Genomic DNA, 21,673 nt, shown 5'->3' with positions numbered 1-21,673 from the left:
AAGCCTCTGGCAGTTTAGGATGTTTTGGCAGCTGGTTTGGGAAGTGGGGGTGGGGGAGACTACTGACAGGGATGAGACAGAAGCAATGGTAAGGAGTGCAACAATGAGGGGTAGAAATACAACACAGAAACAATAGAGAATGAAGGGTGGAAGGAGAGTGGGAGGTTAGAGCATTCCACGGTGACAGCAAGAGATGCACAGCTACAGGAGCATGGGACAAGTTAGTTAGAACTGCAACATTTTCACACTGTTCTCCGGTTCCATCGCAAAATACAGCCTGTTCCCTTCATCAGCTCTCCTCCTCATCATACCATCTATCACTGCGCACAAGGAGAAAGAGGCAGTAGGCAGACAGACAACAGAGAACACAGAGAAAAGGCTGAACTGAAAAGGCAAAGAGCCAAAAGGGCAAGATATACACAAGAAGAGGTTTGAGAAGATACCTAAACGAGGGTGTAATTTCCTACAAGTATTGCTACTGGAAATCCATTAGTAAACTGAGAATTAATGTTATTCTGCAATTAAAATAATAAAGTTGATCTCTAGAAAATTGTTCAGTGTAAAATTTTATTGAACAAAAATTTGTGATTGAGTTTTATGATGTCAGTAGAAAATAAGCAACCCATGATTGAAGCAGAAGAATCACATCTTCTACCCCCTCCCATTGAGTTCTAGAGAACTTTTTGAAGTTAAAATCCAGGAGGATTTAGGAAAAGATAAATTTAAAAACTGAAAGGGAACTGTCAAAAATGTAGAGCAGAGTAACAATTTGAGTGAAGTAAGTAAAATAGATCAGGAAGAGATAGGAAATTTTTTTTAAAGGCTACAAGATGTAGGAGCAGAAGTAGGCCATTCAACCCATCAAGTCTTCTCTGCCATTCAATGAGATTATCACTGATGTGAATATGATAACCCTTTCTCCACTTTCCTGTCTTATACTCATAACCCTTGATTCCCTTACTGATTAAAAATCAGTAAAAATAAAAGGTCATAAGAACAGTCATGACAAAGGTGGTAAAAGGGAAAAATAGGAAAAAAAGTTAAAAACTAAAAAGGTACTGGCTGGAATTTTCCAGCCATTCACAGCAGAGGGATCTTTCGGATCCTGCCAATGGCGGATCCATGCTGTGGGTTTCCTGGCGGCAAGGGACGCATTCAACAGGAAACCCCATTGACAACGGTGGGACCAGGAGATCCTGCCACCGGCCAATAGTGGGCCACCTCTGCTGCCGTGGAACATGCAGGAGACAGGGAAAATACTGCCCATTACCTCAGATTGTGCAGAACATTTGAAATAAAATAGATTAATAACTATCACAAATAGAAATAAATTACGTTTGATCGAATTGTGTGTGCATGCGTTGGTCATTTTGATAATAAAGAATGGGCTAAAGTTAAGGAGAGAAAGGATTTTAGCCGAAAAGATCAAGGCGTATAATTACTTTAGATGGAGCTAAGGTGCTCAAGTGCATTGACCCGAACAGGCGCCAGAGTGTGGTGACTAGGGGACTTTCACAGTAACTTCACTGCAAAGAACAAACAAAGAACAAAGAACAGTACAGCACAGGAAACAGGCCCTTCAGCCCTCCAAGCCTGTGCCGCTCATTGGTCCAACTAGACCACTCGTTTGTATCCCCCCATTCCCAGACTGCTCATGTGACTATCCAGGTAAGTCTTAAATGATGCCAGCGTGTCTGCCTCCACCACCCTACTTGGCAGTGCATTGCAGGCCCCCACCGCTCTGTGTAAAATACGTCCCTCTGATATCTGAGTTATACCTTGCCCCTCTCACCTTGAGCCCGTGACCCCTCATGATCGTCATCTCCGACCTGGGAAAAAGCTTCCCATTGTTCACCCTATCTATACCCTTCATAATTTTGTACACCTCTATTAGGTCTCCCCTCATTCTCAGTCTTTCCAGGGAGAACAAGCCCAGTTTACCCAATCTCTCCTCATAGCTAAGACCCTCCATACCAGGTAACATCCTGGTAAACCTTCTCTGCACTCTCTCTAAAGCCTCCACATCCTTCTGGTAGTGCGGCGACCAGAACTGGATGCAGTACTCCAAATGTGGCCTAACCAGCGTTCTATACAGCTGCAACATCAGACTCCAGCTTTTATACTCTATACCCCGTCCTATAAAGGCAAGCATACCATATGCCTTCTTCACCACCTTCTCCACCTGTGCTGCCACCTTCAAGGATTTGTGGACTTGCACACTTAGGTCCCTCTGTGTTTCTATACTATGCAGTGTTAATGTAAACCTTACTTGTGACTAATAAATAAACTTTACTTTAAAAGGGGCTAGTTTATAGATCTAGTAACAGTCATTGTGGTGTTGGCCAAATTATAAATCAAGAATTTATAAGTGTATTTAACAAGGTAGTCACTATAAGAACTTTAATCTTCATATAGATTGGCAAAACAAATTTTTCAGTAATACTGTGTGGTCAGGATCATGAAATGTATTTTTTTAGTTCAGTATATGCCAAGGAACCAACTAGGGAACACGCTCTTTTTAATCTAATTTTGTGTATGGAACAGGATTAATTAATAACCTTGTAATAAAGATGGCTCTAGTGAAGAGTGATCATAATATGGTGAATTTTATATTGAATTTGAGTGTGATTTAATTAAGTTTGAGTCTTGGGTCTTGAATCTGAACAACTCAAACCAAATGGATATGAGGGGTACAGCCATGGCTAACAAGTATTCAATTAAAGTAGAGACATCTAATGTTGCCAAAAGGGGTAGCAAGCCAGGGGATTGGGAACATTTTAGAATCCAGCAAAAGACAATCAAGAAATGGATCAAGAGAGAGAAAGCAGAATAAGTGTAAATAATCACGAGGCAGAAGAAAATTCACAAAAGCTTCTACAAAAAAAAGATTTAGTGAAAGTACCCATCCTTTAGGGCAGAATAATGAGAAATTATAATGGGAATAAGGAAATGGCAGAAACATTAACAAATATTTTGTATCTATGGTAGAAGACACAAGAAACATTTTGGGAATACTGGGGAGCTAAAGATAAAGATAAAGTGAGAATGAATGAGAAATAGGACTGGACAAATCAACAACAAATCCCTGGCTTTGATGGCCTATATCCTAGAGTTTTAAAAGTGGTGGCTACAGAGAGCTGGATGAATGGCTTTTGGTTTTCCAGGATTCCCTAGATTCTCTAACCCACCCTGCGGATTGGAATGTGGCAAATGTTATCCTGCTAATCCAGAAAGGGGGAGAATACAAGAAACTATAGACCAGTTTGCCTGACATTAGTAGGGAAAATACAAGGATCTATTATTAGGAACACAATAACAGGGCACTTAGAAATTTGGAATTTGAATGGACAGAGTGAATATGGATTTATGAAAAGGGAAATCATCTTTGACAAATCTATTAGAATTATTTGAAACTGTAACTAGCAGGAGAGGAACCACTAGAAGTAGTGCATTTCAATTTTCAAAGAACATTTTGATAAGGTGCCACAAAGGACTCGTGGAATTGTGTGTAATATATTAACATTGAGAATTAGTCAACAGAAACCGGAAGTAGGAATTGAAGATTCATTTTCAGTTTGGCAGGCTGTGAACTTGTGGGGTATCGTAAGAAGGGTCTCACCTAGTTACAATTGAGATTCATGAGGGGACCAATGTAATGTACCCAAGTTTTCTGACAATACAAAATTAGGTGGGAAAATAAGCGGTGAGGAGGAATTGAGGAGGTTGTAAAGAGATTATGGATAGGTTAAGTGAGTGGACAAGAATGTGACAGATGGAATCTAGTGTGTAAAAGTGTGAGTTATCCATTTTGTTATGAAAAATAGAAAAGCAGAATATTTTTAATAGGTGAAAGATTGGGAAACGTTACTGAGAGGGAAAGAGAAGGATGGGGGTGGTGGGGGGGGAGCATGAAAAAATAATGGCTAGTAAAACTCAAATATATTTTATAAATATATAAAGAGCAAGAGGATAAATAAGGAAAGAGTAGGACCTATTTGAGACCAAAAAGTAACCTGTGTGTTCAGTTGGAAGACATTGATGTAGTTCTTAAGGAATGATTTGGATCTGTCTTTACAAAAGAGGGATGATGCAGACAATGAAATTAACAAGGAGAAGTTTGAATACTAGGTGGGACAAATATACTGAGAGAAGAAATATTAAATGGCTTAGCATCTTTGAAAGTTGATAAATTATCAGGTTCGGATGTATCCCAGGCTGCTAAAAGAAGCAAGGGAGGAAACAACCAAAGGCTCTGACCATAATTTTCTAATCCTCTGGCTACAGGTACTGTGATGTGGAGATGCCGGCGTTGGACTGGGGTAAACACAGTAAGAAGTCTCACAACACCAGGTTAAAGTCCAACAGGTTTATTTGGTAGCAAAAGCCACTAGCTTTTGGAGCGCTGCCCCTTTGTCAGGTGAGTGGGAGTTCTATTCAAACAGGGCATATAAAGACACAAACTCAATTTACAAAATAATGATCGGAAAGCGAGTCTTTACAGGTAATCAAGTCTTAAAGGTACAGACAATGTGAGTGGAGAGAGCATTAAGCACAGGTTAAAGAGATGTGTATCGTCTCCAGACAGGACAGTTAGTGAGATTTTGCAAGCCCAGGCAAGTCGTTATGGGGGTTATAGATAGTGTGACATGAACCCAAGATCCCGGTTGAGGCTGTCCTCATGTGTACGGAACTTGGCTATCAGTCTCTGCTCAGCCACTCTGCGCTGTCGTATGTCGTGAAGGTCGCCTTGGAGAACGCTTACCCGAAGATCAGAGGCCGAATGCCCGTGACCGCTGAAGTGTTCCCCAACAGGAAGAGAACACTCTTGCCTGGTGATTGTCGAGTGGTGTTCATTCATCCGTTGTCGTAGCATTGCAAAGTGTGGCAAAACGTCACTGTACCGCAAGCCCACGGATAACCTCACGATGCTCCACTTCTCCAGCTTCCACCCTAAACACGTTAAAGAAGCCATCCCCTATGGACAAGCCCTCCGTATACACAGGATCTGCTCAGATGAGGAGGATCGCAACAGACACCTCCAGACGCTGAAAGATGCCCTCATAAGAACAGGATATAGCGCTCGACTCATCGATCGATAGTTCTGATGCGCCACAGCAAAAAACCGCACCGACCTCCTCAGAAGACAAACATGGGACACAGTGGACAGAGTACCCTTCATCGTCCAGTACTTCCCCGCAGCAGAGAAGCTACGACATCTTCTCCGGAGCCTTCAACATGTCATTGATAAAGACGAACATCTCACCAAGGCCATCCCCACACCCCCACTTCTTGCCTTCAAACAATCGCACAACCTCAGACAGACCATTGTCCGCAGCAAACTACCCAGCCTTCAGGAGAACAGTGACCATGACACCACACAACCCTGCCACAGCAACCTCTGCAAGACGTGCCGGATCATCGACACGTATGCCATCATCTCACGTGAGAACACCATCCACCAGGTACATGGTACATACTCTTGCAACTCGACCAACGTTGCCTACCTGATACACTGCAGGAAAGGATGTCCCGAGGCATGGTACATTGGGGAGACCATGCAGACGCTATGACAACGGATGAATGAACACCGCTCGACAATCACCAGGCAAGAGTATTCTCTTCCTGTTGGGGAACACTTCAGCGGTCACGGGCATTCGGCCTCTGATCTTCAGGTAAGCATTCTCCAAGGTGACCTTCACGACACACGACAGCGCAGAGTCGCTGAGCAGAGACTGATAGCCAAGTTCCGCACACATGAGGACAGCCTTAACCGGGATCTTGGGTTCATGTCACACTATCTGTAACCCCCATAACGACTTGCCTGGGCTTGCAAAATCTCACTAACTGTCCTGTCTGGAGACGATACACATCTCTTTAACCTGTGCTTAATGCTCTCTCCACTCACATTGTCTGTACCTTTAAGACTCGCATTCCAATCATTATTTTGTAAATTGAGTTTGTGTCTTTATATGCCCTGTTTGTGAACAGAACTCCCACTCACCTGATGAAGGGTCAGCGCTCCAAAAGCTAGTGGCTTTTGCTACCAAATAAACCTGTTGGACTTTAACCTGGTGTTGAGAGACTTCTTACAGGTACTGTGCCAGAAGACTGGAGAATGTTAATGTTGTACCATTGTCTGAAAAGGGACTAATTACAGGTCAGTCAGCTTAATCTTGATGATGGATTAAGCATTGAAGAAAAATTCTGAGGAACAGTAGTAATTGTAATTTAGAAAAGACATATTAAATCGAGGATAGTCAGCACGGATTTACATAAAAACATTGATTATGAGTGTGGACAATTCAGCCCCTCTGCTCTGCCATTCAATAAGATCATGGTTTATCTGATTGTGGCCTCAACTCCACTTTCCTTCCTACAACATATACCCTTTAACTGCCTTGTCAATCAAGAATCTATCCAATTCTAGCATTATTAGGTTTAATATTATCACATTCCTCCCTTTACGTTTTAGATAATCTGTCAGCCTCCAATTATTTTGTGTATAATTGTGTCCATGACCCAGATTGCCCACTTTAAGAATATTTTAAAAAGGAGCTAGATTAGGCCCTATGAGCCTGCTCTGCCATTCAAAACCCCATGGCCAATCTTCTACCTGAACTCCATTTTCATATATTGTCCCCTTAATAAACCAAAAATCTATCATCTGTCTTAAATATACTGCTTATTGAATGGCAGAGCAGAGGGGCTGAATTGTCCACTCTCATAATCAATGTTTTTATGTAAATCCATGCTGACTATCCTCGATTTAATGTCTTTTCTAAATTACAATTACTACTGTTTCTCAGAATTTTTCTTCAATGCTTAACCCATCATCAAGATTAAGCTGACTGACCTGTAATTAGTCCCTTTTCAGACAATGGTACAACATTAACATTCTCCAGTCTTCTGGCACAGTACCTGTAAGAAGTCTCTCAACACCAGGTTAAAGTCCAACAGGTCTTAAAAATATTCAATGATCCAGCCACTATCAGACTCTTGGGAAGAGACAGACTCATAACCCTCAAGAGAAATAAATTCTTCTTATCTCCATCTTAAATGGGAGACCCCTTATTTTTAATTTGTCCCTTAGTTCTGGTCTTTACCACAAGGGGAAAACATCCTTTCAGCAATCCACCCTGTCAAGTCACCTCAGCATCTTATGTGTCTCAATAAGATCACCTCTCATTCTTCTAAACTCCAATGGATACAGCATGCCCAACCTTTCCTTATAAAGGGAACACCCTCATCAGCCGAGTGAACCTTCTCCAAATGCTTCCTAATACATTTATGTCCTTTCTTAAATAACGAGACCAAAACTGTACACAGCACTCTAGATGTGGTCTCACCAATACCCTATACAAATATAACAAAGTATCCCTACTTTTATATTCTATTCCTCTTGCAATAAATTACATCATTTGCTGCAATTGCATGCTAACTTTTTGTGATTCATGTCCCAGGACAACAAATGCTTCTGTAATTCAAGAGTTCTGAATCACTCTCCATTTAAATAATATGCCTTTTTTCACTCTTCCTGTCAAAGTGCACATTATATTCCATTTGCCTGCCAATTAACCGATGTTCCTTTGAAAACTCCTCTCCTCTTCACCAGCAAATTTAGCAGTCTCTTCATCCATACAATAATACAGATTGTAAATAGTTGAGGCCCCAACACTGATCCCTGTGACACTCTGCTGGGTATCTTGCCAACTTGAAAATTATCAATTTAAGCCTACTCTCAGAATATGTTACCCGCTACACCACGAGCTCTTATTGTTTAGTAGCATTTGATATGGTGCCTTGTCAAATGCCTTCTGGAAGTTTAAGTACACCACATCCACAGTTTCTCCTTTATCCACATCCCTTGCTAAATCCTCAGAGAATGCTAATAAATTAGCCTCATTGCAATGTACAAGGGGGTTGACAGTAGAGATACTGGGAAAATGTTTCCCCTGAATATGACATCTAGAACTAGGGGCCACAGCTTCAGAATAGGAGATCAGCCATTTAGGACTGAGAGGAGAAATTTCTTCAGTTAAACGGTTGTGAATCTTTGGAATTCTCTACTTCAGTGTTGTAGATGCACAGTCGTTGAATAGCAGTATATTTAAGACAGATGATGATAGATTTTTGGTTTATTAAGGGAATTAAGGGCTTGGGAACAATATATGAAAATGGAGTTCAGGTAGAAGATTGGCCAGGGGGTTTTGAACGGCAGAGCAGGCTCAAAGGGCCTAATCTAGCTCCTTTTTAAAATATTCTTAAAGTGGGCAATCTGGGTCATGGACACAATTATACACAAAATAATTGGAGGCTGACAGATTATCTAAAACTTAAAGGGAGGAATGTGATAATATTAAACCTAATAATCATAGAATCATAGAATCCCTACAGTGCAGAAGGAGGCCATTCGGCCCATCGAGTCTGCACCGACCACAATCCCACGCAGGCCCTACCCCCACATATTTTACCCGCTAATCCCTCTAACCTACGCATCCCAGGACTCTAAGGGGCAATTTTTTTAACCTGGCCAATCAACCTAACCCGCACATCTTTGGACTGTGGGAGGAAACTGGAGCACCCGGAGGAAACCCACGCAGACACGAGGAGAATGTGCAAACTCCACACAGACAGTGACCCGAGCCGGGAATCAAACCCGGGACCCTAATGCTGAAATTAATCACTAGGATTCCAGAAATTCTGGTAGGGAGGTGACAAAAAGATTGAAGAGGTAAAAGATAATATGGGAATGAAAGTGCTCAGAGAGTCTAGTTGTGGAAGTTGAAGCTAGGGCAGAAATATAAAATTAATGTTTTGCAATGGTATTAACAAACCACAGTGGAAAACAGAACCTAGTTTAACTAGAAGTGGAGACAGAACAATTGATAGTAACCATAAAAAGGGAATTCGTTCTGAATGCATAATGAGAATACATGGTGGATACAACACTGGACTCTGAAAGTATGACCCTAGGCTGTTGAGAAAAACTAGAGCTGAGATTAGAGGATCTGGCGATAATTCTTCATTTTTTTAATATAAAAACTATATTGTGGGTCTTGAGTGGTCAATGCCAGACCAATGTTCAAGAAGGATGAACGAGACAATGATGGACTAGTGAATTTACCTTCTGTTATCAGTGCCTCCTCTTTAAAATTCAGAATGAGATCGTAAATATTTAAAGATATATATGTTAAATTACATGTTGGTTGGTTATACCTAATTTATTAAAGTCAAATTGTGTTTGTTGAACTTGATTCTTTTTGGAACAAATGACTGATTAGACATGGGGTAGTCAGTAGATGTAGTTTATATGGATTTTTAAAACTATTGCATAAAAGGTGTTCCACAGCAGGCTTGTTATAAACAAAAATTCATATATATCTCCACAACACTTGAGGAAATATAGCAGCATGGATACAAAGTTTGGTAACAAACAAGAAATAAGGAATTAGGGTAAGTGAGTGCTCCTTGAACTAGAGAATAGTATGCCCCAGGGGTCAGTCCAAACTTGTTTCTACACGTACGTATACATTATTTATAAGGGTGTGGAAGAACAGAGGAATTATGTGCTTCATTTACATAAATCCTTGAAACCGAGAGTGCAGGACAGATAAGTCACAAAGCTTAATACAATGTAGGGCTTTATAAATATGGGCATTGGATACAAAAGTCAAAGAAATAAAACATTTCTACAAAATGTTTGAGTTCTGCGTAAGACATAAACTATTGTACATTTTAAAAGAAAAATTAGAAATTATTTTGAAGCAGAGAAAGATAAAGGTTAGGAGAGATTAGGGTAATGGGATTAATTTTTGGCTCCGCCAAAGAGATGACAAGTATATAATGAGCCAAATGGTCTCCTTCAGGGCTGTAACTATTTTTTCTCTATCAATGCCCCTCACAGACAGAAAGTTCTGATGTCAAATACTCACTCAATTTAATGGTTTTGCTAAGTTTGGGAGTAACTTGTAACTAAAATCAGGAGGTTCAAATGATGAACCTTGTTGAACGCTAAACCTGAGACAATGATTGAGAAGCTGGCAACATAATTCCTCAGGGGCTAAGCAAATTGTTCCTTTGGTTTGTGCTGGGCTATGTTTATTGTAAACCAATCAGGTCATGTGAATTTCATCATGACATTACACGTGAACTTTACCCATGTTCCCTTAGAATATCAATTTCAAAACTTTATTCTGTGTGGATCAGTAAGCACAGAAAGCAGCCCATGTCTATGAAATGCAAGGCATCTAGTAGCATCTCTGACTTAAAAACTGTTGCAGTAATGTCACCTATTGACCCATGATTGGTTTGTTGGTAGCATTGAAGTTTGGCTTGTGCTGGCAACTGGCAACATCTAGACTGAGACCTAATCAGGAAAGGGGACTTCACTTCAAATGGAAAAAACCAGAATAAATCCACCTGGGCCCACAGCCATAATGCCTTCTATTAGCTGAATGTGAAGAAGTTTTGGCTATGGTAATTGTAGAGAGGTATTTGACCTGTCCAATTGTGTTTCAATGGATGAACTGGGGCAAAAGGAAAGGTCAAAAAGAGAAACTTAGGTAACTTTAAAAACTTCTAAAAAAGATATCCAAAATGTATTTCTGGGCTACATATTACTGATAAACTATGGATACCATTAATTATTCTCCAGTTGGAGATCAGCATTCTAGCTACAGTGCAGCTATCAGCATCATAAACAGAGTCTGGAATTCCTCATGGAATCCATCTGTGACTCAAGAGTTAACCCAAAATAGCACAATGGTTATTCCTCATATTTAATCATGTTTACATAGCTTCCTCCAAATTGCTTAGCCATCTAAAACTTTTGAAACATATATAGGAGTGGATTAAGCAGCAGATCTGCGCAGAGATAGTAAATCACACATGTCACTACCTAACAGAATAAATGCTTGAATTTGTGACTGCGTCTATGTGACTGACTAGTTGGACGTCTGAATTGATTCCATTTTGGGAAAAAAAAAGCAGGAAATAAAAACTGCAATCTGTTAATGCATCTTCAACAAGGCCCCAAGCAGATCCCTACAACATGTAACCATCAAGCCAGCAAAATAGTTTGCAATTAATTGTATTCAATATTAAAACCAAAACAATACTGCCAGCACAGTTTCAATGAGGCAAAAGTAACTGAGATTTTATACTTAGCATAAAACCATAGGATAGAAAGGTAATAAGCATAAATCATGTGTATTTACAACTCCACTGATAAGAATAGATAAATATTCCTACCTGTGATCATAACCAGAGCTGCTAGACACGCAAAAGCTGAGACATCAAAGTTAAGGCTTTGTAAATTTGTAGAGAATTCCTTGATTGTGTCAAGCCATTCACCAAATCCACGAAGGCACTGAAGTCGATGCAAGACAAGCCCATTACAGAATACAAACTTATCCTCTGCTGGAGCGGATCTGTAAAAATTATTAAAATGATAGTTAATGAACTGCAACATTATAATTATACCATAACCTATGCAACATATGACCAGCAGTATTCTACATTATCCAAGCGATCCAAGATTATAAACTCAATTGTCCAGAGAGGGATTTTAATGCAATTATTCCTTGGCAACAACACTTTGATATATATTCATTGTATGCAATATGTGTGGCAGCATACATCGTACAAAGGATGGCAAATGAGCTTACAGAAGGTGGCCCTAGATTATTTTTCTGGAGAGCAACAACGCTGTTGGGTTGCACTGTTGCACATGTTCCCTGATTCAATATCTGGTGCGTTTTCAATGTACACCATAGATTGCATTTAGAAACTTTGACACGCTGAATCTTGAATGGTTTGGTTACATTCCAAATATCTTTATTTAGTCAATTATTTTGTAGTATGCTTATTAAATGTGAAGAAGTTCATTTCACTTTGCCTGACTTCAATGATAAGCATATTTTCTTTGCCACCTGGTGTCATCGCAAGCTGATGTTCATTTGAACAAGCAGCAAAAGTAAGAAACAAACAGTAACTGTATAATGAACACAAACCTGATCATCTATTAAACATTGCATATGAAAAGACAAGATATAAATAACATTTGTAAAGATGGGCAATTTAGAATAATGATGGAAAATACTGGTAATGCACAAGATTAGTCAACACCTAAAAGTGATTGAAAGTCGAAAGTCTCGTAACATTTAAAATGTTAATTATGGCCAAGAATATCCATACCTTAACTGGAAGTGTGGTGGAATCCCGTTTATGCACATACATGGAGTTACTGCTACACAGTATGGTGGCACAGTGAGTAGCACTGCTGCCTCATAGCACCAGGGACCCAGGTTCAATTCCGGCCTCGGGTCACTGTCTGTGTGGAGTTTGCACATTCTCCCCGTGTCTGCATGGGTTTCCTCTGGATGCTCCGGTTTCCTCCCACAGTCCAAACGTGCATGGGTTAGGTTGACTGGCCATGCTAAATTGACCCTAGTGTCACGGGATTCACAGAGTAAAGGAGAGGTTACGGGAATAGGGCCTGGGTGAGATTGTGGTCGGTGCAGACGCAATGGGTCGAATGGCCTCCTTCTGCACTGTAGGGATTCTATGATTTCCACCAAAGAAACATGCCAATGCAGGATTAGCCCAGATGAAATTCCTCATCTATATTTTATTTCCCTTGGCATGATGAATGACTTACTGTGCATTTCCAGCATTTCAAATATTTTTCTGGATTCTACTCCCCAACTCCCAAAATCAAAGCCAATTTCTTTCAAAGTTACCTGTAGTTGATGACAGCTATATGTTTTATAATATCAATACTCTGTATTTTACAGAAGGTGGGTGCTATAATCACATTTTATAAATAATGTGCTGTCATCTGAACTAGGTGCCAATGTATGAAACATCCTTGGAGTACTAATTTCTAGTTGTTCATTTCTTTTTTTTAAAAAAAAGTACACAGAATGTGACCGTTGTGATTTTGAATTTGGCACACTTTTCCGGGAACTATGAAATTTACCTGTGGGAGAGTCTCAGTACAAAGAGTTCGAGGAAGGCAGATTCGATGAGCAAAGTCTGATCTTCCTTCGGGAGATCACTAAATCCTGGTATTTTTTCAGCCCAGCTGTGTGTGATCTCCATAGATGTGGCAAGGAGGCCATAGAATTGATGGACGTATTCAGCATCAGTTCCAGATGTGGGCTGTTCAGTAGCACAGAACTACAAGGGAAAAAAATGCAACATGTCGGTGAAGGTCAAATTGCATTACACAAATTATATTTTCCAATTCACACAACAGAAGGAGGAAATAATTATGCCATAAATTTTGCACCTTGTTTATGGAAGAAATTTTCCAATATTTGTCCTCAGATTTTTTTCCATATATTCCATTTCAACTTTAGGGCATGTCTTAAAAATTAGTTATGTTTCACAAGTAACTTGAATTCATATTATGCCGAAATGTACTTATGGAAATAAATTTCCAATTGCGAGCAGTGATCTGTAGTCTCTCTCATTGTACATATGATCTCCAGTCATAAGTAAGAATGATCTATATTTGTTCAATACACAGATATAAATACTTTAAAAAGCTCACCTTTGTTGCTAAATAAGCAACTAATTAATTGAACCATGATCAAATGCATTAAGGCATTCCTTTGAACTGAATATTTAAACAGATGCAATAAATCAATAGCATCATTAGTTTTGAGCAAATGTTCTTCCTTCCTACATTAAGTGAAATTAGTAAATTGCTTTCAATTATAAAATTCTACCAATCATTCCTTCATATGCCATCTTCGGTTTTGACTAAAGACTGTCATGAAGCATGAAACTAGTGAGATTGTAAAGTAATTGTGATTTCAGAAATGTTTGCTGTGTGATCAATTTCATATATCAAACCAAGTAAGAACTGCATTGAACTGATTTTGATTTTGCACTTGAATTCCAAAAGAAATCTCTAACATTTAAACAAAAGCTGGTAAATTCTAAATGTTAAAAAACCAGTTTGTTGCTGTACTAATTGCAACTTGCACTGTCAGCTAGAAATGAAATATGTTGGTTGTAAATTTAAATTACTGAAATAATTTCCTCACTACACGGGTAAAGTTATCTTAAAATATATAATGGTAAATTATTTTGTCTTCTGTTTTTTGTGCAAGAGGCATGAGGGAGGGATAGCACCTCTGAGGTGGGTTCACTGCCATCTTTGGAGTGGCTCACCCTGTATTAGTCCTCACCTTCAGCCAGCCCTCAAAAGTAAATAAGAATGAAATGGTGGACACCAAAGTAAATAATTTCATAGAATAGAATCCCTACACTGCAGAAAGAGGCCATTTGGCCCATCAAGTCTGCACCAACAACAATCCCACCTAGACTCTATTCCCATAATCCCATATATTTACCCTGCTAATCCCTCTAACCTATGCATCCTGGGACACTAAGGGGCAATTTAGCTTGGCCAATGCACCCAACCCGCACATCTTTGTTTTTTTTAAAAATACAGCTTTAAGAAACTTTGAAAATATCAAATGAGGAAAAGGCTATGACTTCCCACGAGGAAAGAAACAGAAATGATAGTGGCCCATGAATGTGTGTGCAGGAAATCTGATTGTTACAAAACTAGTGGGGATCAGCAAGATAGTTCTTATCAGTCACCTGACACTAGAGCTCCTTTGCCAACATCTCACTTAAAAAAGATATAGCTACACTCTTGCTAACGGGTTAAGTTATGAAACTTCTCTCGACAGAGAAAATGCCTGTTGTAACCCAACAGTATTTGCACAGCTCTGTAATTGTAAACTAGGAAATCTTGGAATGATCAACTGAATTTGTTTCTCCATTTGATTTATTACAGAGTTGCTGCTTTCTAATTTGCTACCAGGAACCTTCATGTATGTTTACCAACAGGTTTCTTAAAGATTGACTGGTTATTTTTAAATAATTCCTCATTCCTTCAATTGGTTGTTTGAGTCAGTGCTGTGGCGTACATTACAGTAATCTAGATCAAAAATAGGACTTTCACATTTTGTTCAGAAAGATTATAGAAAAATACCAAGAATATGTTCTGAAACCGTTAATAATATAAAATGTGATTAAATATTTGTCAGCTTAGTGTTTACTCTCACAAAATAAAACAATGGCTTAAGTAGGTGTGATATAATCATTTCAGAGTATACATCATTTTATGGTAGCAGTTATCGTTGCTAAGATGCTATCTGCTTCTCCCACTGTCTTTACGATGCGGGCTCTTCCTTACCTGGGTGTAGTTGTGGCTGCTGGGAGTGGAGTCTACGAGTGCCCGCACAAGAGCGTTCATCAAACTGATTGGGGGTGAGGGCGGGGATGGTTCCTGGAGAGGGCTCTTTGGTTTGGAGGGCAGACGACCCCTTCTCCCTTTTAAACTATCTGTCCGGACCACTGGAGAGAGGGAAGATTTTTTTAAAGTTCCACATACAATGACAGACGCGAAAGAAAGTGAACCAATAGAGTTAAATAGAAAATAATCTACCTTCAAACTTCTGGGCTACGGTCAATGTTTCATCAATTTACAGATTATTTAGAAGGGGTGTTAAAATTGTAACACTATATTGTGTAAAATTTTTAAAAAGCACATTCCAGATCTCGAGGTTTATAATTTGAGAAAACGTTAAAGCCACATCTCGATGAGTATTATTGTGGCTTTGTTTTTTTTGTTGGTTGGGTTTCCTGTTCGGTTCATTCAGAGGAGTCTATTACTGCACTATCCTACCAGGTATTTACAACATGCTTTTGAAGATCGAGAGAGAAAAAACCCTATAAACAGGAAATGCACAAAAAGCCGACCGAATTGAGAAGGTCTGGTTAGTTAAAGCATTCAGATTAGCACTGCTTTCTCTCACTCAATCTAAATGGTGACAAATCATAATCACAGCTAAACAAAATTATCGCCGGTCGTTTTTCTAAATGAAAACTGGAGGGGAGGTGGATGAGTTTGGGTTTTGGAGCGCTGCTGTTAAGCCTACGCGGCTAGCCTAGCACACAGCTCTCACCTTCTTTAACCATGCCCACACTGAGGCACTTTTGGAACCTGCAGTACTGACACCGATTGCGCCGCCTCTTATCCACGGGACAGTTTTTGTTCGCCAGACAGACGTATTTTGCATTCTTCTGCACCGTCCTCTGTAAGGAACAAATATTATTACAGGATGTTTTCTTGTCAAAAAAATAGGAGCTGACAAAGCAGACTCTAATTACAATATGAAATGCGCCAACGCCACTCCGATAATTAGATAAAATTAATTTCCTAACACGTTAGCCTGCAGGAAAAACAATTTTACTGGTGTTAGCTCCTGACAATGAGAATCAGCCAGATCCGTGCCGGAGAAACTCTCAAGAGACAGGCAGCTTTAAATGATGAAATTATTTCTGAAATTACCGGGTCATCACATGATACCGTTGGGTATAATATCCCTCCCTCTTAATATACCCCCGGGGATCGTTTTCCACTTGGCTTATTCCCGCGGTGATTACTGACCTTATTAAAACAAGTTTAAAATGATTTGAGGTAGCGTTTTCTTAACCAACATTGGTTTCGAAATAAAAAAAACCCTGGCTTGGATTTCGCTAATCAAGACTGATCAGTACAATTTAAATCACATTCGGGGTTAGAGTTTAATTAAATGCTATATATCTTGATAAAATAAATGATATAGCTAGACTACTGCTAACGGGTTAAGTTAACTGTACAGAAGTCCTTCTTGGTAGAGAGCTGACCATGGTGGAAGGTGGAAGCCGCCTTCACCAGATTCCTTCACCAGGTTCCTTCACCAGATGGGAAAAGTTTGGTAAATCGTTACGTTTAGCAACAACGGCAGAAGATAACTATTATTATAATAATTATAGATTGCCCACCTTTCGCGAGCTCCCCATTCAGCGGTACAGTTGAAACGACCCATTAAACTAATTGCTCGTAACAATGTAGCATTTCCCAGTCTATCATTGTCTGAGGAAGGGTTGTTCACTTTTGCAAATGAGACTTGCCTCCTGCACCGACTAGAAAGTACCATCTCAGCCACACTGACTGCCAAGGTTGAATTGTCTTATCCTGAAATGACCCCGTAACCTGCTCCGTGCCCCCACCACCCCCACGCTCTCTCTTTTAGACAGAACCTATTCCTAAATTCTGGCTGCCTTAACTGCAATTATCAAGTACAAGGCCGCATTTGAAACTGCAATTCAATGTACAGGGGATCTCACGTGCTTGAATGTGGGGCACAGCAGGAGTCACAAGTTTTAACACACAAAAAAACGCAGAAGCTCTTTCAATAAATCTGTTTAAGTATTTGATTTATTCTACTATTCTCAATTTCAGTTAGATTTCTGCTTTAAATAATAAACTACCTGGTTAAAAGGTTGGCTTTGAGAAAGGGTCATCTGGACTTGAAACGTCAGCCCTTTTCTCTCCATACAGATGCTGCCAGACCCGCTGAGATTTTCCAGCATTTTCTCTTTTGGTTTCAACTACCTGGTTATTTTGTTTATGATAAAATGTTCCTTCTGATCTTTAGATACTGAAACTTTCTCAGTCTCGGTTCTGCCTCGCTCTCTAATATAATTTTTTAGAGCTTTTGCCGGTGAAATGTTTCCCTTCTGTACCTGATTGTTTGAAATTCTCACTAATTTTTGCCGTATATAACTGCCATTCCACTGAAAGTGGCTTGCTTTCAGCTCGGTTCCCTCATCTGTCGCTGTGTTTATTGAAGGATTTCTTGCTTTTTCAAGCATCTCATTTCGACATGCCCAATTCATAAAAGGTGTTGCTGGATAGCGGGATTCTGCTATTCGCAGGTTGTACTAAGATCCCATCTCTCTTTCGAACGCATTCCTTCTAAAATCAGCCCAGACCAGGCACATTCCCCACCATTTGAGTTTTGTTTAATTACTGAACAAGTTAAATAAATAACTTCCAAGGTCTACTTATTTAAAATTAGGCGCATTCAACAAGTTCTCTCGCCGAATGCTTTATTTACTTGAACATTTACAATGCAAACGTATTTCATTGGCTGGAAAGCGCTGGGAGATGTCCGGTGGGCGCTATATAAATGCACACAAGATAGGTTTGGTCTTTGCAAAGTGCTATTTGCTTAGCGAATATCCACCCCCCACCCACCCCCGAAAACTTTCCTTTTCGTCAATGATAAAAATGAAGGTGCACCGTACCTTAAAAAACCCTTTGCATCCCTCGCAGGTCCTCACCCCATAGTGCTGACAGGCTGCATTGTCCCCGCACACTGCACACATCCCCTCCCCAGAGGAGGAGCCTCGGTTGGGGGGAGACGGCAAGCTCTGGGCGCTGTGGCCGAGAGGCATCGGATGGAAGCTCAAACCCGACCCTTTGACTAAATGCAGCGGGTACTGGCGAGTGTCCATCACAGATTGTGCTGAAGTGCTCTCGGTTGCCAGTGGCATGCTCAATGTGGGCTCGTAACACATGTGGCTGCTGGAGGCTGGAGAGTGTGGCGGAGACTGTTTGAAGGCGAACAGCGGAAATCTCGGCGGGGCGCTCTTCATGGGGGCTTCCAAGATATGACCTGTGGCCATGCAAGTCTGGGTCACTGGAGGTAACGTGTGAGGCTCATCCCACATGGATGTCTGTGGAGTTGTGAACTGCGGCGTGGTGGGGGTCGATGGAGGCGACTGCTTGAAGTAAATGGGTGTCGATGGCATGATGTCCTCAGATGGATGCTGGATCGATGGCTGGTAGCTGTGATGGGGAGCATCTTCCAGTTTAATGAAGGGTCTCTGTGAGGAAGAAGAGTGCATTTGATACACGCACGATGGTTTGAACTCATAGCTGCCCGAGTAACCAGTCTCCATGAAGGTGCTGAAACTGGGCAGGGAGGTGGTGGCTGTGATTTCAGTGCTGCCCAGGTCCATGCCAAACTTCATATAGGGGGATTCAGTATGCACTAAGTCAGAACTGTACTCCCCACCATAGGCGTAATTCTGAGCTGCAAAACTGGCACCTTGTGGCGAAGAGCTGTATTGGGTCTGCACACAGGGCATGTCTAAGAAGAAACAAAAAGACGACGTTACTAAAGGTACTGTAGCATGGTATGCGCTCGTACTGCGGGGAAGGAAATGTTACTACAGAAGAGATCACACTAACTGCAAATGCTCTAAATCCGTATTCCTGCTTCAGTACCATCCCAGAAAATTAACTGCATTCCACTGACACATTTTACCTTGAGGGCTAAAGCGTTTACCTTAAGTGGCGCTTAAAAGAAGTCAGGATTCCTCTACGTTAATATCTGCACCTTCTCACTTAGTAACTTTTAAATTATTGGCGAACTGGGTATCTATGGTTGAAGACTCCAGCAACGCATGTCACTGCGTGACAATGCTTACTTAGAAGTATTTCTGCTGACAATTATATTTGTAACATTTTACTTGTATTGCTCTAGTATACAACACTGTGGCGGGAGGGGAGGGGGAATGGGAGGAGATGGCCTTTGTAAGTAATATTATTTTTAAATGTTGTTTCCTGCTAGTGAAGCAGCGGGCCATTTAGTGATCTCTGCTCGATGGCAGGCGGTAGCCTAGAGAGAGGCGGGCCCTGTGTGAAGATTTGAAGTCAGATACAGGGATTTTGCCTCCTATCAACAATAATGGTGCGACTGAGCAATAGTACGAGCACTGCATTCAATGTATCGTAGATGAATGAACTTTTTCAAACATCAAGCGGGAAAATGGCCAGTTACAGTGAAATGAAAGAGAACCCTAGATTTTTCGTGTAAAGAAAGACAATGGAAAATGTTGCATTAAGACTGTGCAATTGATGAGATCAAGTTTCAGTTTCAACGATCAAAAAACACCCAGTAACCATCGATACTGACTGGGAGTGGATAGATTATATTCTGAATATTACACCCAGCTATCACAACACGTGGTAGTGATCCATTGCGAGAAATAGGGGGTAGGCATCAGTGGATAAATTGATTCAAGGAGAGCTGCAAGCCATTTATCAGCTATGTGCATGTTTTCTCAACATTTAAGCAACTTCATTTGCATGTCTATCAAGCCTGTCCATCTATCGACCCCTGCAGATAGGCCGCTTTCATTTCGCTACAGGTGAACACAGGTTTTTATTTGTAAAGCCCTCAATGCATGTGCAGTTTTCTTTATGTATAGGAACTTGAATATTGATAGGTTTCACTATGTATACAGACACCTAGACATAAGCAGCGTTTTACATGTCTACAACCCCCTGGATATATGCAGTTCTATACGTTCAGATCCTCGAAAGATGCAGGTTTCTTTCTATACCTATATAAACCCCTGGTTATCTGCAGGTTTCTATATGCATACAGACGTCTGGCTATCTGTAAATTTCTTTATGTATACAGACTCCTGGACATAGGCAGTTCTATACGCTTAGACCCTCGAAAGAGGCAAGTTTCTTTCTATACCTATATAAACCGCTGGTTCATATGCACAAAAACTGCTGGATATAGGCAGATTTCTATATGTATATCTATATGTATAGAGACTCCTGGACATAGGCAGCTCTATACATTTAGACCGTCAAAAAAAGAGTCAGGTTTCTTTCCATACCTATACAAACCTCTGGTTATATGCACAAAAACTACATATTGATAAGCCTATGCTTCCTACCACATCTATTTGTTGCTTAAGAAAATTGGGATAATAAAAGTAATGTTTTTAGCTAGCTTGCTAAAAGAAAACAAAAAAAGGCTTTACAACACTTTCGGTACACCCCAAAACATTTCATAGCCAATGGATTACTTTTTTATTAGTGATTTATTGACCTTGTACATAAACTAGCAAAAGCAGTGTAATGAATGAATGTTTGGTCTAGGCAGGTTTCTATATGTATAGAGACTGCTGGATCTAGGCAGGTTTCTATATGTATAGAGACTGCTGGATATAGGCAGGTTTCTATATGCATAGAGACTGCTGGATATAGGCAGGTTTCTATATGCATAGAGACTGCTGGATGTAGGCAGGTTTCTATATCCATACAGACCCCGAGATAAAGGTAGGCTTCCATAGGAATACTACCTCCTGGACATAAGCAGACTTTTTTGTGGCGATCCCGATATATCCATAGGTTTCAGCAAGTATGGACCCATAAACAACACATCTACTAATGACCTAGATTATGAATGGAGAGTCCAGTCTAGCTTTGCTACCCATTCCCGTGACGTGTAACCGAGGTGAATCCTATTCGAATTATCCTCGCACGGGGAAATGTACAAGTGGACGATTGAAGTGGAAAACACTAAACAAAAGAAGGCGATAAAAAAAATGAAAAGAAATCCTAACTATAGCACAAGATAAAATAAAAATAAATTTCCCCTTCCACATTTGTCCACCTACAATGAAGCATCATCGTCACACTCCCCACCACCCCCCCCCCAACCCCACCCCACCCCCAAGGTAGAGAATCTCCTGATGTTGTAACGAACCTTCACGTGTATGATACACTTGTGCGTGTATTCTGTTGTTTACATACAACCATGTCGCCTCCAGTGTGTGCGGCAGTGTGTACCTGTGTGTGCTGAGGGAGGGTGATATTTGGCTCGCTGAATGTTGGCTCGCTGGGCTGCCAGGGGCTCTGCCACTGTGGACGTGCTGTCTCTGGGCGAGTTGCTCTGGGCTGGTCGCGGGTTTGACTCGGAGCTCCGGCTTGGCGGGGAAAGCTCTTCCGAAC

The 21,673-nt window shown here is 40.6% G+C and overlaps 1 protein-coding gene across 2 annotated transcripts in view; it reads right to left on the bottom strand.

Annotated features, from left to right (window-relative positions):
- nr4a3 (nuclear receptor subfamily 4, group A, member 3) overlaps positions 1 to 21,673 on the bottom strand; it is a 28,797-nt gene extending 7,124 nt beyond the window's left edge. The window contains exons 1-6 of one of the 2 annotated variants that reach the window (XM_078237306.1): positions 21,429 to 21,673; positions 18,160 to 19,007; positions 15,990 to 16,119; positions 15,218 to 15,378; positions 12,980 to 13,179; positions 11,251 to 11,429 (exon numbers count right to left, since the gene is read on the bottom strand). In XM_078237306.1, coding sequence (XP_078093432.1) covers positions 11,251 to 11,429; positions 12,980 to 13,179; positions 15,218 to 15,378; positions 15,990 to 16,119; positions 18,160 to 19,005 — 1,516 coding nt within the window. In that variant the 5' untranslated portion in view covers positions 19,006 to 19,007; positions 21,429 to 21,673. The remainder of the gene's footprint in view (positions 1 to 11,250; positions 11,430 to 12,979; positions 13,180 to 15,217; positions 15,379 to 15,989; positions 16,120 to 18,159; positions 19,008 to 21,428) is intronic. The other variant, XM_078237316.1, reaches the window with a different exon arrangement.

The sequence above is a fragment of the Mustelus asterias genome, chromosome 2 (assembly GCF_964213995.1).
Source record: "Mustelus asterias chromosome 2, sMusAst1.hap1.1, whole genome shotgun sequence".
Lineage (NCBI taxonomy): Eukaryota > Metazoa > Chordata > Chondrichthyes > Carcharhiniformes > Triakidae > Mustelus > Mustelus asterias.
Note: the sequence above shows the minus strand (reverse complement) of the source record. Positions and strands in the feature narration are given on the sequence as shown.